Source organism: Sinocyclocheilus rhinocerous, unplaced genomic scaffold (assembly GCF_001515625.1).
Source record: "Sinocyclocheilus rhinocerous isolate Xijiao unplaced genomic scaffold, SAMN03320098_v1.1 scaffold474, whole genome shotgun sequence".
In the NCBI taxonomy this organism is placed as follows: domain Eukaryota; kingdom Metazoa; phylum Chordata; class Actinopteri; order Cypriniformes; family Cyprinidae; genus Sinocyclocheilus; species Sinocyclocheilus rhinocerous.
Genome location: NW_015644625.1, coordinates 289,537 through 303,581, shown reverse-complemented (window position 1 = coordinate 303,581; position 14,045 = coordinate 289,537). Strand labels below are relative to the sequence as shown.

The 14,045-nt window shown below is 36.5% G+C and overlaps 1 protein-coding gene across 2 annotated transcripts; it reads left to right on the top strand.

Moving 5' to 3' along the window:
- The first annotated feature begins 7,458 nt into the window (after positions 1-7,458).
- LOC107758516 (syntaxin-5-like) lies at positions 7,459-13,334 on the top strand. Of its 2 annotated transcripts, none has more exons than XM_016576268.1 (11): positions 7,459-7,596; positions 8,602-8,864; positions 9,696-9,763; positions 9,896-9,951; positions 10,142-10,212; positions 10,400-10,516; positions 10,710-10,766; positions 11,086-11,167; positions 12,234-12,340; positions 12,472-12,593; positions 12,824-13,334. In XM_016576268.1, the coding sequence occupies exons 2-11, from the start codon at positions 8,796-8,798 to the stop codon at positions 12,981-12,983; spliced, it is 909 nt and encodes a 302-aa protein (XP_016431754.1). In that variant the 5' UTR covers positions 7,459-7,596; positions 8,602-8,795; the 3' UTR covers positions 12,984-13,334. The 2 variants fall into 2 exon arrangements, with proteins under 2 accessions (XP_016431754.1, XP_016431755.1); XM_016576269.1 differs by having other exon boundaries at positions 7,459-7,602.
- Positions 13,335-14,045: the final 711 nt, after the last annotated feature.

Genomic DNA, 14,045 nt, shown 5'->3' with positions numbered 1-14,045 from the left:
CTGAATTGTGCATAATAAGGATCTGTGCGTCTATCCTAATTTATTCCTGGCCTCTATAAGTCCATAATGTGGCTTCACAGACTGTATCAATGAGTCTTTTTGTGTTTGTTTGATTTGCTTTTTGTTCGGTTCCTTCCTTTGGGAATTGAAAGCTTTTTCCCACTGGCTAGCCAGTGAGAGGAATGCCAATCATATAGAAACCTGGCTATATTCCATTGGTGCTCACCAAACACAAGTCTTCTCTCTCCCACACCCCCGATCACACTCGTTTTTCATCTTTTTCTTTATCCCTTTTCACTTCATCTGTCTTTTTTCATTCTTTTTCCCTCACACACACACAGTCATGCGTACACATACAAATGCAAGCAGGTAAATATAAGCTTTTCTGTGTTGATACTGAAAGAAGAATTTATTTTATCTATCTTATTCATTTTGTAAAGAATACTAATGTTATTGTAGTCCGTTTTGTTTTAAAGAATGTTTCTTTTGTGTATCTCTGTTAATCCAACCTATAGAGTCAGGCTGGGTGGCCGACCGTGTGTTGAATTGGAGTAAAAAGCTCTGAAAGTCTTTAGGAAAAGGGAAATGCCCATTCTGTTTGTGCTTTGTGTCTTAATCATCTCACAGCGATGGAAGTATGATGTATTTATTTTTTTATATTGAAATGCATTTTGTATTATGCTTTGCAATGTTTCTTTTGGGACATTTAATTATCGGCTGCGACTGATGATTCGAGAATATTCAGTATTTTTGGCTGATTTCCTCAGAATCATGCAGCTCGGATAGTGTAGCTGTCAGTCGATGTTGAGGATTGTTAGTTTCCATCGATGCCAGAGGCCGCAAACGTGAAAGAATAGCTTTTTTTTTTTTAATAGTGGTCATTTAACCAAACACTTCTTTCCACCATATATGTAGCATTATTGAATGAAATATGAATTTCAAGAGCAAGTCTGACCTCACTTTAAGTGATTTCTCAGATTATTTGTGGTCATTTTCTGCAATAATGTGAATTATTAGGATCCCTCAGCACCCTTTCACTCTTCAGACTACGCAGATATAAGATATCCACGAGTTATCAGCATTCCCAAACTACTGATCTGTGTTAAAGTCAACATGAAATTTCATTAGCAACCCATTTTACTTCAGTATATGATGTAGTTTTAATGAAACTGGTCTTCAGTGAGAAAAAAATATGTAGGGTGGCACTTAATTTTATGCATTGGCAGTTGATTGAATGGTGCACTGGGAAAAAAAATGTTGCAGGATTTACTACAGTTTTCACTCAGAAATCCCTAGTAAATTTTACACATTTTAAACACAATTTAATGTGAAATTTTGAAGTAGAAAAACTGAAATAGTATTTTCTTGTAAAACATATGCCAATAAAACTTCGAAAAATATTTTTTTACAATGTGAAAAGTGGGTGTTCCAAAACAAAATGGAGCTAAATCTGAATGTTGATTTGCTTAAATAGCTGTTTGACTATTGGTTAGCATTATCCAATAGCCCATGTGGTCTAAGTCAGAGGTCCCCAACCACCGGGTCACGACCCACTACCGGGCCGTGGAATAATTGCTACCGGGTCGCAAGAACGTTCTGGGAAAATGTGTATAGATATGACACTCTGTTATTTATTTATGTTAATGATTGTTCAAATTATTCTGTATTTTCTTTGTATGCGATTGATATGGAGTAGCAATTTGACAATTTAATGTTAAATAAGTAAATGAAAGATTGCTCTGATCTGACACATATTAGGAGTTAAACGGATCGCAGTTGATCCGTAATACGTACGGATGAGACCCTACCGTTCGGCACGCACGTGATTCGCAGATTAATTTGCCAGTTTACACGTACAAGCAATTTTAAACCACAAGAAGAAGAAACGAAAGAGAGCTCAATTCGTTACTCACGCGCTGTTCTCGCACACAATCAAAGCGCGCCCAAGCAAAGAGACGTGTTTCAGACAGCGCGGAAATACCGAGTTGGGTATACATACACATAAAATTAGCCTATGTCAAAAAACCTTCACGGCATTGTCATACTCTGTGCTTTAAGTATTTTGTTCTTGCTTATCCGAAAAAATTGTCCGATCTGTGAAAAAAAAAAAACAATATAATGCGTCGAACCACTATATAATGCTAGGCTATTATAATACTATACCGGTCCGCGAGAATATTTTCCAAACTTAACCGGTCCGTGGTGTAAAAAAGGTTGGAGACCCCTGGTCTAAGTGACATCAGCGGGAAAGGAAAGTTGTTTCAGAGACGGAGGAAGTTATTTTGAATGTATGATGCGAAGTAAATTAAAGTAAATAGGGTTGATTTTGAGTTCATGTTGACTTTAAGGTCTTCTCTGTGTGAACTGGTCAATATGTTGTCCTGTTTCCTCGTCTATGATGACTGGCTTTCCTTCAAATCTGTTGCCGCTGTGAAATGTTCTGTGTGAAATATCCTGTGCTATAAACGTAGCGTTTTCTCTCTCTCAACAGTAACATGTATCAACTACCTCTGTGTCTGTACAGTCAACGTAACTATCACAGTAAGATTATAGAACCGTGAAAATATATAAAACACATACACAAAATGCATACCATATGAATGTACCGACAGAACTTAAAGGGGTCATATGATGCGATTTAAATTTTTCCTTTCTCTTTGAAGTTTTACAAGCTCTTGGTGCATAAAGAAGATCTGTAAAGTTGCAAAGACTAAAGTCTCAAATCCAAAGAGATATTCTTTATATAAGTTAAGAGTCAACCACGCCTACCTAAAACGGCTCGTTCTAACACGCCCCCACATGTCTACATCACGATGTGGGAAGATTTGCATAACGCCACCCAAATGTTCACGCAAAGACCGTGGACGAAGCGGAGTCCAGCCCGGGGTCGTCACATGTGGTTGCCGCAAGCCCACCGGACACTCCTTCGTCGAATCCGCCGGCTGCACTGTTCTCAAGCCCGCCCGCCCGCCTGCCTGCCTGCCTCTGCTCACTCAAGCTGGCCTCCGCTTACTTTAGGCCTCCGCTCACTCAAGGCTGACGCGTTTCAGAAAGGCGGGGCATAGAGGAGAAACAATAATGTACCTTAAACCGCATAAACACATTTCATTACACCAAATACACTAAATAATGTTCTTTTTAGCAGCATCATATGACCCCTTTAAGTGTTTCCGATCTCTTCTATGTAAAGATAATTCCAGAATCCTGTCGCTTTGTTCCGAGATTTTGTGCGTAGAACCGTATATGTCCGATATGTATCCAGGTAGATCAGGACCCAACAGAACCCAATCTGCACCACAGTCTATACACGATATAAGCTTTGAGTGTTTGTTTGAACGTAATTAATAATGGTTATTGCTGCTATACCATCTGTGCCCAATTCTCCTGTGTGTGAACATGTGTATAATATTTGTTACAGAGAGACATAACCTGCTCTGCTTTATGTCTACAATGTGTATAAATTCAAACGTAGGTCTGATCACACATACAGTATATACAAAACACAACAGCCATAAAGCAATGTGCTATATATTAATATAAATAAAGTGAAATGTCTTATTTTTGAGATAGATTTGTGATGATTTGGTAATTCTGAAATGTCACTTGCAAAATTACCACAGTATTGGGTGAGTCTCATAAAACTTGTTAAAAACATGTCTGGGTCAGATTTAAAATAATTTTTGCATTATTTTCATTATGCATCTCATTACTGTATTGCAAACAAAGATATAGATTTCTATACATAGAATATATATTGGGCTACATATAGAATAAATGCATTATAGAAGTGTTTATTGTATTGTCTTTTGTAATTAAATTTTTGTAGTTTATGAACAGAAAATCGTTGTATTACAGGGGTGAAACTCAAAAGTAATAATATCCATTAAGGTAATGAGTATCTGGTTAGAAAATATAGAACTTGTCATGAAAATAATGTTTACAATGCAAAAAAATCTTAATGGTCCTAAAAATAGACTTCATTTTTGTGGTGAAATGTGACCTGGACATGTTGTTGTGAGATTGGATCTATTGTGGAAATAATAGGTCTATAACCGGACATGTAACATGATTTGAAGAAGACCTTGACCTTGGATGTAAATATGATACATGTGAATAGTAATCATTTAGCACCATACTATATATACATATCGAAGTACTATAGTGTTAGTATCTGATAGCATCACTGTACCATGATAATGTAACAGTAGTTTTCTATAGGGAAAGCACATATTTGCTTTAGTCTTTGTTTTATTCTCAATTCAACCTCCCTGTTTTGTGTCGTCCACCCGCTCCCTTCTCTTTTCCTGCCGTTTAACTTTAACGGTAATGAAAGACAAACATTGTGATAATTATCACCTGGGTCTGGGAGTCTCAGGCAGAGGGCCACCAGCACCGTAATGATGTGAGAAATAATATTATCTCTCTCCCTCCTCTCGCTTGACTGCTGCTGAGTCAGACTGGCTCTCACACACACACACGCACACACACTGCTTAATGCTAATGCCACCTGCCCAGTGCCTGTGGAACAGCACAAACCTTACCTGATATCTCCTGTCTGATGATTCACTGATACTTGTTTTATTCTGTCTTTGTAGGCTTTTAACAGGAGTGATACAGCTAAGACATGCTGCTAAAAATACATGCAGCGCTACCCATGAATCAGTCCTTCTCACAAAGAAATGTCTGGCTCAAATAAAATAAATAAAATAAAATAAAAAAAATCATAAAATTAATGCAAATTTTAGATGAAGAAAATGAAGTCTGCTTTTATAACCCTTAACATTTTTCTGCATGTTTTTTATTACAGTTAATCCTAAAATATAGGCTTAATTTTCTAATTTTTATATATAGTCTTTTAATTTTGCAGTGATAATGAATAATGAATTTATTATTATTACGGGTTTTTTTTATTTCTGGAATAAATAAAATAGTAATATTAATAATAAATAAATTTGTTATATTTTGCTGTAGAAAACGAGGCCTATTTTCGACCAATAAAATTGTACGTTCTATTTATTATTATTATTATTATTATTATTATTATTTCTTTAAATGTGATGACAATTAACCAAAATTAATCCTAAAAGGCTTCATTTATAAATAAATTTTATAATTAAAGTTTTTATGAGACTCCAGTCATAAATCTAGACTAAATCTAAACATGTTCTGCCATATTACAGACTCAAACAAGGGTTTTTGTTGGCCTGTGCTTGCTGACAGTTTTGTAAAGGTCAGATTTCATCATGCTGAGCGGCAGCGACACTTTTATTCACTATCTGGTCCCCTCATCACACTCTCAAATGGGATTTTGTATTAATAGAGAGCCAGACATCTGATTCCAGTGACATTATCAAAATAGAACATCCTCTCCAGCACATCACCTGCAGCGAGACGCTGGAGAGCCGAGTTCTCATATAAATATTTCACAGCATGTTTGATGACTGCTTGATGCAGCGAGGTCGTGTGTGTGTGTAGCAGTCTGCCTGTATGGATTTATGTCCGAATTCAGTGCTTGGCCATTTCCAAATGTGCGTGTGTGTTTGCTCAGAGTGTGTGTAGACTCATTTTGAGGCTGATGCTGGCCTACCTGTCTGTCAGGGCTCAGCGCCAGGACTAAATTTAGCAGCCCGCCTGCAAGATTACGAAAAACGGGAGAGGGAGAAAATGCAGAGTGACTCATCCGTCCAGAAGATGGAATACATTTCTGTGCCACTTTCTGTCTTTCTCTCCCTTCCTCCCTGTCTTCTTTTAGGCATTATAGAAATGATATTTCCCAGGGCCGCCCTCTTCCTCTGTCGGGCTCACCTCTTTTTTCATTTCCAGCTAAAAACACAGTCCCGTGTTGTTTTCCTGCTCTTGCGTGTGTGAGTGTGTTGGTGCCCAAAGTGGCACTAATGATAAAACATCAGTCGTGTTTTCCTTGCGTCTCTTTGTTGAAGCAGCTGTGTTCTAGCAGGCCTGGATGCTATCTGGACAACATGAATATGTGTGCGTTGTGATGTTATCTGGCAGAGACGACGACATTGTCTGAGCACAGCCTGTGTGTGTGTGTATGTGTCAGCATGTAAGAGAAAAAATGTAAACCTTCACATTTAGGCCACTAAAAGTGGTTTTCTAATGTGTTTTTATGAGCATTTCTGCTCTGGGGGAACACTGATGCTATTGAACCCTGTCTGAAAAGAGCTGTGTCATCGATCTCAGTCCAAAATAATGCAGATCCTGAGATAAGTTACAGGGTTTGCTGGATTCAAAGTGAGTTTGCTGATCGGCACAAAGAAGATAAGGAGCACAAAAAGCTCTTATGCTGAGAGGACATCAAACAGGTTACATGCTGCTTCATGTTGAATGGCTGAGAATATGTATGTGTGTGTAAGTCAATGTTTTCCTATACTGTGGAGACCCAAGTGTTCAGGATAGTAAAATCTGAAATTGGTAATCAGCCAATTGTTACAAATGGATTAGGAATCATGCTAAATGTTTTGATGAAAATCTAAGGTTTGAGGTTAGGTGTAGGGTTAGGGAATAGAAAATAAGAGTAGTTTTGTCCCAGTCATAAAACAAAAATGAGTGTGTTTTGTTATTTGAAAGGATCACAATTATGTTTCAAAAGCACTTTCGACCAGTGTTATTTGGCTTGGTGATGTGTGTACTAGGAACAACATGTTTTAGTCAGTGTGCATGAGTAGTCTTTTAATCTTTAAAATCATATTCACCTCAAAATTATTCATTTCGTGCTTTCATTGGCATCAAGTGCAGTTTCTTGATTTTTTAAAATTCTTTTGGCGACATCTGCTGGTGTTGTGGTGCTTTAAATGTTGCAGTCAATAGATTTGCTAATAAAATTGTTTATAAATGTCTATAAACCACGAATATTCGTCATAAAATGCACTTTAACAAAAACCAAAACCTTTTTTATTTAAAATTTATTTATTTATAAAATTATTTGTTTTTTATTTTAAAATGTTTATTTTTTTGTTGTTGTTGTTAAATAAAGATAACAAGGAAAATAATAGGACAAACTAAAACTAAAATAAAATGTATTTCCATGGCTCCAGCACTATTTTAAATATAAATTATTTTAGTTTCAATTAATTATTAAATAATAAACACGGATGTCCCGTGGTTGGGAGTATTAAAAGCATCAATAGATAGATCCATGAACTTCATTAATTAATTACCGGTAATTAATTTAAAAAACAGTCATCGTGTTAAATGGCAGCCCCAAGAATATTAAAACTAGATTTAACATAAAAGAGTAAACATGCTATAAAACATTTAAACAAGAAACAAGTCTAAAAATAAATGTATAGGCCTACTGTGAAAACAAACTAGAAAACGTAAAAACTAAACTCTAATTATATTCAAATTATATGCAATTAGAAATTAACGTTTCAAGACCCTAATCCTGCTGCATATCGCACAAAATGTATCATCTGCGTCACAAGTCACGCTTTCGGAAAGTGACAGTGCGCGTGCGCAATCGTGGACGTGGCAGTGACGTTACGCACACCGGAAGCGGTAAGGACTGGAAGTGAAACCCCGACCTCCGTAACATCGACAAGCTGGGAATACTGGAAAAAACGACGAAATGATACGGTAACCGTGAGTAAACGATTATAAACCATGTCAGGAATGTGTTAGCTAGTGCTTAAGGTTCATCTGAAGTGTTTATAGTTAAAATTTAGAAAGAAATTGTCGAGTTTTGGGCCAATTAGCGCTCAAAGAACTGCGTACTGCTGGACTGAAGACGGTGTCAGTTGCTATACAGACATAAACAACCCTGTAAACACTTTGAAGGATAGACTTTGTGTTTAGAACATGTATGTAAAAGCTTGTAATATATCTTTGCGAAGAATGAGTTGTCTTTCATTGATTTGTGTTATTAAATGTCTATCTGTGAAGCCAGAATATTATCCGATAACATGTGAGTTCAGTTTACCTCTCTGCTCAGCTGACTGATGGTCTGGTTACTTGTAAACATTGTCTAGAGTGGGTTTCCTTATTGATATTATAAAGAAGGGTAAGCTGAGGTGTTGGGATCAGTATGTAAGCAGATCTTCTGTTTGTCATGTATTACTGGATGTGGGAGTGACATCTTACTTATTTTATCTGGATTCACAGACAGCAGCCATGTACCTAGAGAATTATATTTGACGCCAAGTGGTTGAAAATCAGTTCTAGGAAAAGTTAATGCATTATTTGTAGCCATTTGTTTTGATATTTTATCAATTACAAGAGTATTTGGATGGTTCACTCAAAAATGGAATTTCTTTCATTGTTTACCAAAACCAAACAATAATAAAATGTTGACGGTGGCCATTGACTTTCATAGTATGGGGGGATAGAAACCTAAGGAAGTCAATGGCTACCATCAGCTGTTTGGTTACCAAAAATCTTCAGAATATAGTCTTTTGTGCTCAACGGAAGAAAGAAACTCTTTCTGGTTTTGAACAGCTTGAGGATGAGTAAATGACAGAATTTTCATTTTTGGGTGAACTGTCCCTTTAAGTGTCTAAATGCTTTCTAAAACATTGTTTAGTCTTTTCTCAGCAATGACAATCAAAGTTCAGGTTATTGATTGAATCATTCTGTGATCCTCAGATGATGTGCGGTGTCGCTGAAGAACAGTCACCTCTTCCAAGCTCTTAGTGACATCTGAAGTCTGAATTGTTTGCTTTGGCCTCATAAAGACGCCAGCAGAGAGTTTCACAGCAGCTGGATTGCTTTAGACTCACTGTCACACATACACATCCTGATATCGTTTAGGGAAGGTTCTGAGGTTCTGCAGCATTATCATGACGTGTCGGGACCGCACACTTGAGTTCCAGTCGGCTTGTAAGTCACTGCAGGGGAGACAGTTACAGGTATGACAATATTAAATACATCTGCAAACACGGTGTCATACAAAGGATATTCAGTGAACTGTGCAGTAGTTTTCACAAATGCTTAAAACGATGTGAAGCATATTACATATTTTATAGGATAAATTATAGTACACTTTACATTAAATTTTTTTAAAAGGATAGTTTGGAAGGAAAGTTTTTTTTAAAAGGAACATTCTGTCATGATTTACTGACCTATTTCTTTCTGTCATTAAACACAATTTATACTAGGCAGAATGTGAGCTTTTCTTTACATACATCAAAAGTAAATGGTGAGTTATACTGCTAAACTCCAAAAAGGTACTATGCAAGATATATAAAAGCAGTATAAACCACCATACACTTTCTTTGCATTGAAAACAGAAGGTTCTCCTTTGCTGTTTCATGGAAGTAAAAAATGTGTCATTATATTTTTAGATTTTCATGTTACACTTCGCTCAATTTATTCACCTTCAGGCCATACAAGATGTAGATGAGGTGTTGTTGTTGTTTGTTTGTTTTATTGTAACAGATTTAGAGAAATTTAGCATTACATCACTTGCTCACCAATGGATCCTCTGCAGTGAATGGGTGCCGTCAGAATGAGAGTCCAAACAGCTGATAAAAACATCACAATAATCCACAATTCCCACCGTTGTGATGTTTTTATCAGCTGTTTGTAATGCTAAATTTCTCCAAATCTGTTCTGATAAAAAAAAATTCAGCAAATTTTCATTTTTGGCTGAACTGATATCTTTGAGATGCTGTTGATTTTGGTGCATAATAACAACAATTTTATATTTTTGGTAAAAAACAATTCCTCTGTCTTTTCAGAATGGGACTCACACTAAACCTGCCATTAATGCCATTAAACAGCGTAGTGACTTCACTCTTATGGCCAAGTAAGAGTGCATATCCATGTTTTTATTTGGTCTTTGCCCAGTGTTTTTTTGCTTCAGGGCAACTGTGCCTTGTCTTGCTTCCTCAAAACTTTACCCCCCTGAAACCTTGTTTTTTTTTTCTCTCTGAAACAGGAGAATTGGGAAAGACTTGAACAACACGTTTGCCAAGCTTGAAAAGCTTACAATTTGTGAGTAACAAGACTCTTATTGGTGGTGGACGAATGTGTATTTTAACAGAATTGTTCTGATGCTTGTCCATGGTTATTTGGCAGTCCCCTAGATTACTTTAAGGTCTAATATGATTGACTTAGAGTTATCGATTTCTTACACTGTATGGTCTGGTGTCATTATAAACTTTTATTCTTCCCTCACTCCTAGTGGCCAAAAGGAAGTCTTTGTTCGATGATAAAGCAGTGGAGATTGAGGAACTAACGTACATCATTAAACAGGTTAGTGACATCTCTGTTGTCATTCTCCATATATCTCAGTTCTTGCTTATTTCAGTTTATTGACTTTGAAGTTGCCTGTAGGTGTGTTGGTATTTGTGTTTACCAGAATCTTTCAGCTAACTACAATATTGTGTAAGAGCAAACCTCTTGCAGTGATCTGATATATGCCGTCTGTGTCTCTCATCAGGATATCAACAGTCTGAACAAGCAGATAGCGCAGCTGCAAGACCTTGTACGATCCCGCAGTGGGCAAAATGGCCGCCACATCCAGACACATTCCAACACAATTGTTGTCTCCCTGCAGGTACAATCTTATATCTGATATTGCTGCAGTGCACAGATTTTCCAGACTCTATAGGAAGTATTATCTTAAATATCCCTAGCTGTAGACAGTAGGGGTGGTTGATCTCATTTTGATTGACATGAGATGACTTGACTACCACACCTTTCATTTTCCTGCTGCGGAACAGTCTTATCTGTAAATGTTTGTGTTGCAGTCCAAGCTGGCATCAATGTCAAACGATTTCAAGTCAGTCCTGGAAGTGAGAACAGAGGTGAGGGTTTTTATTTTATTTTATTTATTATTTTTTTTAAATGGTCAGTGCCACACTTTTATAACATCATCAATTTCATGCCAAGCAGTTGTTAGGCTTTTAAATATTTGATCAGATCCTTAGCAAAGCAAAAATGCACAATGTTTACTGTTCACCACGGTCCTATGAAACCACCTGCTCTTTCTTTTGATTTTCATGTCAGTTTTCTTTTGTTTAAATAACTTGTGTTTTAAAAGAAGACAACATTTAGTTGAGTTGTAATGAGTGAATGTTATTTTATTGTTTTAACTGAGGCATATCTTTCCTGTTGTGTGTTTAGAATCTGAAGCAGCAGCGCAGCAGAAGAGAGCATTTCTCCCAGGCCCCTGTCTCTGCCTCTCCTCTGGTCGCCAATAACTTCAGTATGTCACATCTTTAGTACTGCTATTTTCATTTTGTGGTTCACACATCTGAACATTTATCCCTTTAGGTTCCAGCTTTTGCTTTTTAATTTCAGTTCGTTCTTAGTAATGAGTCAAGCTATTATGCTTTATTGCTAGTTAATATTATAGAATAAATAGTGTTTGGCTGTGCCAATACAATCATTCACTACGAGTGCCATCAGCAGAAAACCTTTAGACACATTTACTCATTCTGTATAAATATTTTCTACATAGTAAATTGATCACTCACAATGAAATAATGGTTATGTAGTGACTAAACATTGTAAACAAATTAAAACTTCCTTATATTTGAGATTCTTGAGATTTTTTTGTATTTAAGGGATAGTTCTCGCAAAAATGAAAGTTCTGTCATTAATTACTCACCCTCATGTCGTTCCAAACCTGTAAGACCTTCATTCATCTTCAGAAAACAAATTAAGATACTTTTGATGAAATCCGAGAGCTTTCTGACCCTCCATAGACAGCAAGGGTACTACCACGTTCAAGGCCCAGAAAGGTACCAAGAACATAGACAAAATAGTCCATGTGACATCAGTGGTTCAACTGTAATTTTATGAAGCAACAAGAATACCTTTAGTACCCTTGCTGTATATGGAGGGTCAGAAAGCGCTCGAATTTTGTCAAAAATATCTTAATTTGTGTTCCGAAGATGAACGAAGGTCTTACATGTTTGGAAGGACATTAGGGTGAGTAATTGATGACAATTTTCTTTTTTGGGTGAACTATCCCTTTAACGACCAGGCTGCACCTTAATTGAACTTATTTGTTGTATTTATTATCATTATTATAATAATTTATTTAAATATTATTTTTTATAATATATACATTATAAACTATACATTTTATATAAATAATTTTAGAAAACGTATATCTATTTCTGTTCTATTCTATTTCTTTTTATAATTTATTTCATTTTTTTTATATGAAAAACAGAATTTTTCACCTTGTCATATTTGTGGTTTTGTATGCACGCATGGTGTCTTTATTCTGTATTTAATGGTTTTCAATTTCTTGGCTGTCGCAGACAGCTCAGTTCTGATGCAGGATGAGTCCAGGAGTCTGGGAGGAGAGGTGGCCATCGACATGGACTCTAGAGCAAACCCTCTGCAGCTGCAGCTCATCGATGAACAGGTATCAGTCTCACAGGAAATTAGGAATGGATTGCAGTCTAAGGCTGCTGCTTGTAGCTGAAGGTTTGAGAGTATGATAAATGTTGAATGTTTGATTTTAACATCAAATGTCCATTTGTTATGTTTTTGTAGGACTCATATATCCAGAGCCGAGCAGATACCATGCAGAACATCGAGAGCACTATTGTGGAGTTGGGTTCCATCTTTCAGCAGTTGGCGCACATGGTCAAAGAGCAGGAAGAGACGATTCAGAGGTCAGACAAACGCATACACACCACAGGATTAGCATACTCCAAAACCAGACTCAACAGTACAGTACATGCTTCAGAGACATGCTGTACAAACCACACACAAACACTTACAGTAGCAGTAGTATTTTTTTTTTTTTAAGTCAGCATAAATGCCAGTGTGAGCGTTTCACTTGCATTTGTGACTAAAAGTTGATGTGTGCAAATATTCGTTGTCTGTTTCTGTTGAACACCAGGATCGATGCCAATGTGGAGGACACCCAGCTGAATGTGGAAATGGCCCACACTGAGATACTGAAGTACTTCCAGTCCGTCTCCTCCAATCGCTGGCTCATGATCAAGATATTCCTCGTTCTCATCATCTTCTTCATCATCTTTGTGGTCTTCCTTGCCTGAGAAGGAACGATCCTGAGTGTAAGGTGGGATGAAAACGGAGCCAAAGGGTTTGAAGGAGGAAGGAACAGGCTATGGACTTATGGGCGAATGTGCAAAAACACAAGTGGACCGTGCCGCAGGGGACTCTGGCTCCCGGGGGGAGGGCGTGGGGGGGTTCTGATGCTCAGTGGTGGGATGATTTTAGTCCGAGTAACTTGATGTTAATTCTGTCACTGTCGACTTTCACTCTCTCACACTAGAGGGAGATGGAGGATGATGGTGATGCTGATGAAGGTGGAACTGAGATTTACTGTGTATTTAAAGAGGAGGTGTTCTGATTCACTCTGTTCTGTTTAAGCTTCATCTACATCTGCATTAATATTTGAGCCTTCGTTTCTTATTAATAATCACATATTAAAAGAGAAGGCTTTTTCCCAAGTGGTTTGATTCTCCAAACTGGTTTAGTTGGTTTTTCTCAGTGTTATCCGTAATCAGCGATAATTTTTTTTTTACAATAAAATGTGACCTGATTCTCCTCATAAAATACGCAATAAATATGCAATAAAATGGGCAATTATTTGCCACTTATGGGTGAATCTCACAAAGAAATATCAGTCATATTTTACCCCCAAAAAGTGATAGGAAAAATTATTTATAATTAATTGTATTTTTATAATTAATTATATTTTAATACAAAAGTGATGTGTTTTTAGGACCATTATGACTTTTTTTCATGAAAACCCAAGTTCTCATATGTAATGTGAAAAAAATGCTGTATAATATTGATGATTATTAGGCTATATCTATATCTTTAAATTATTAATAATAGTATAAATTAAATTCAGTACAACAAATGTTACTGTGTTATATACTTACCAATGTACTGATAATAAATGTACAAATAAATGTATAAATGGAATATTTTTCTTTCACATTACATTCATGGGAATTTGGGGGGAAATGTGCTTAGTTGTCATTAAAATAATGACACAATGCAAGAAAAAAAAAAGAAAAAAAAATATATATATAAAATAAAAATATCTTAATGGTCCTAAAAATAGACATTTTCTTTTGTGGGTGGGG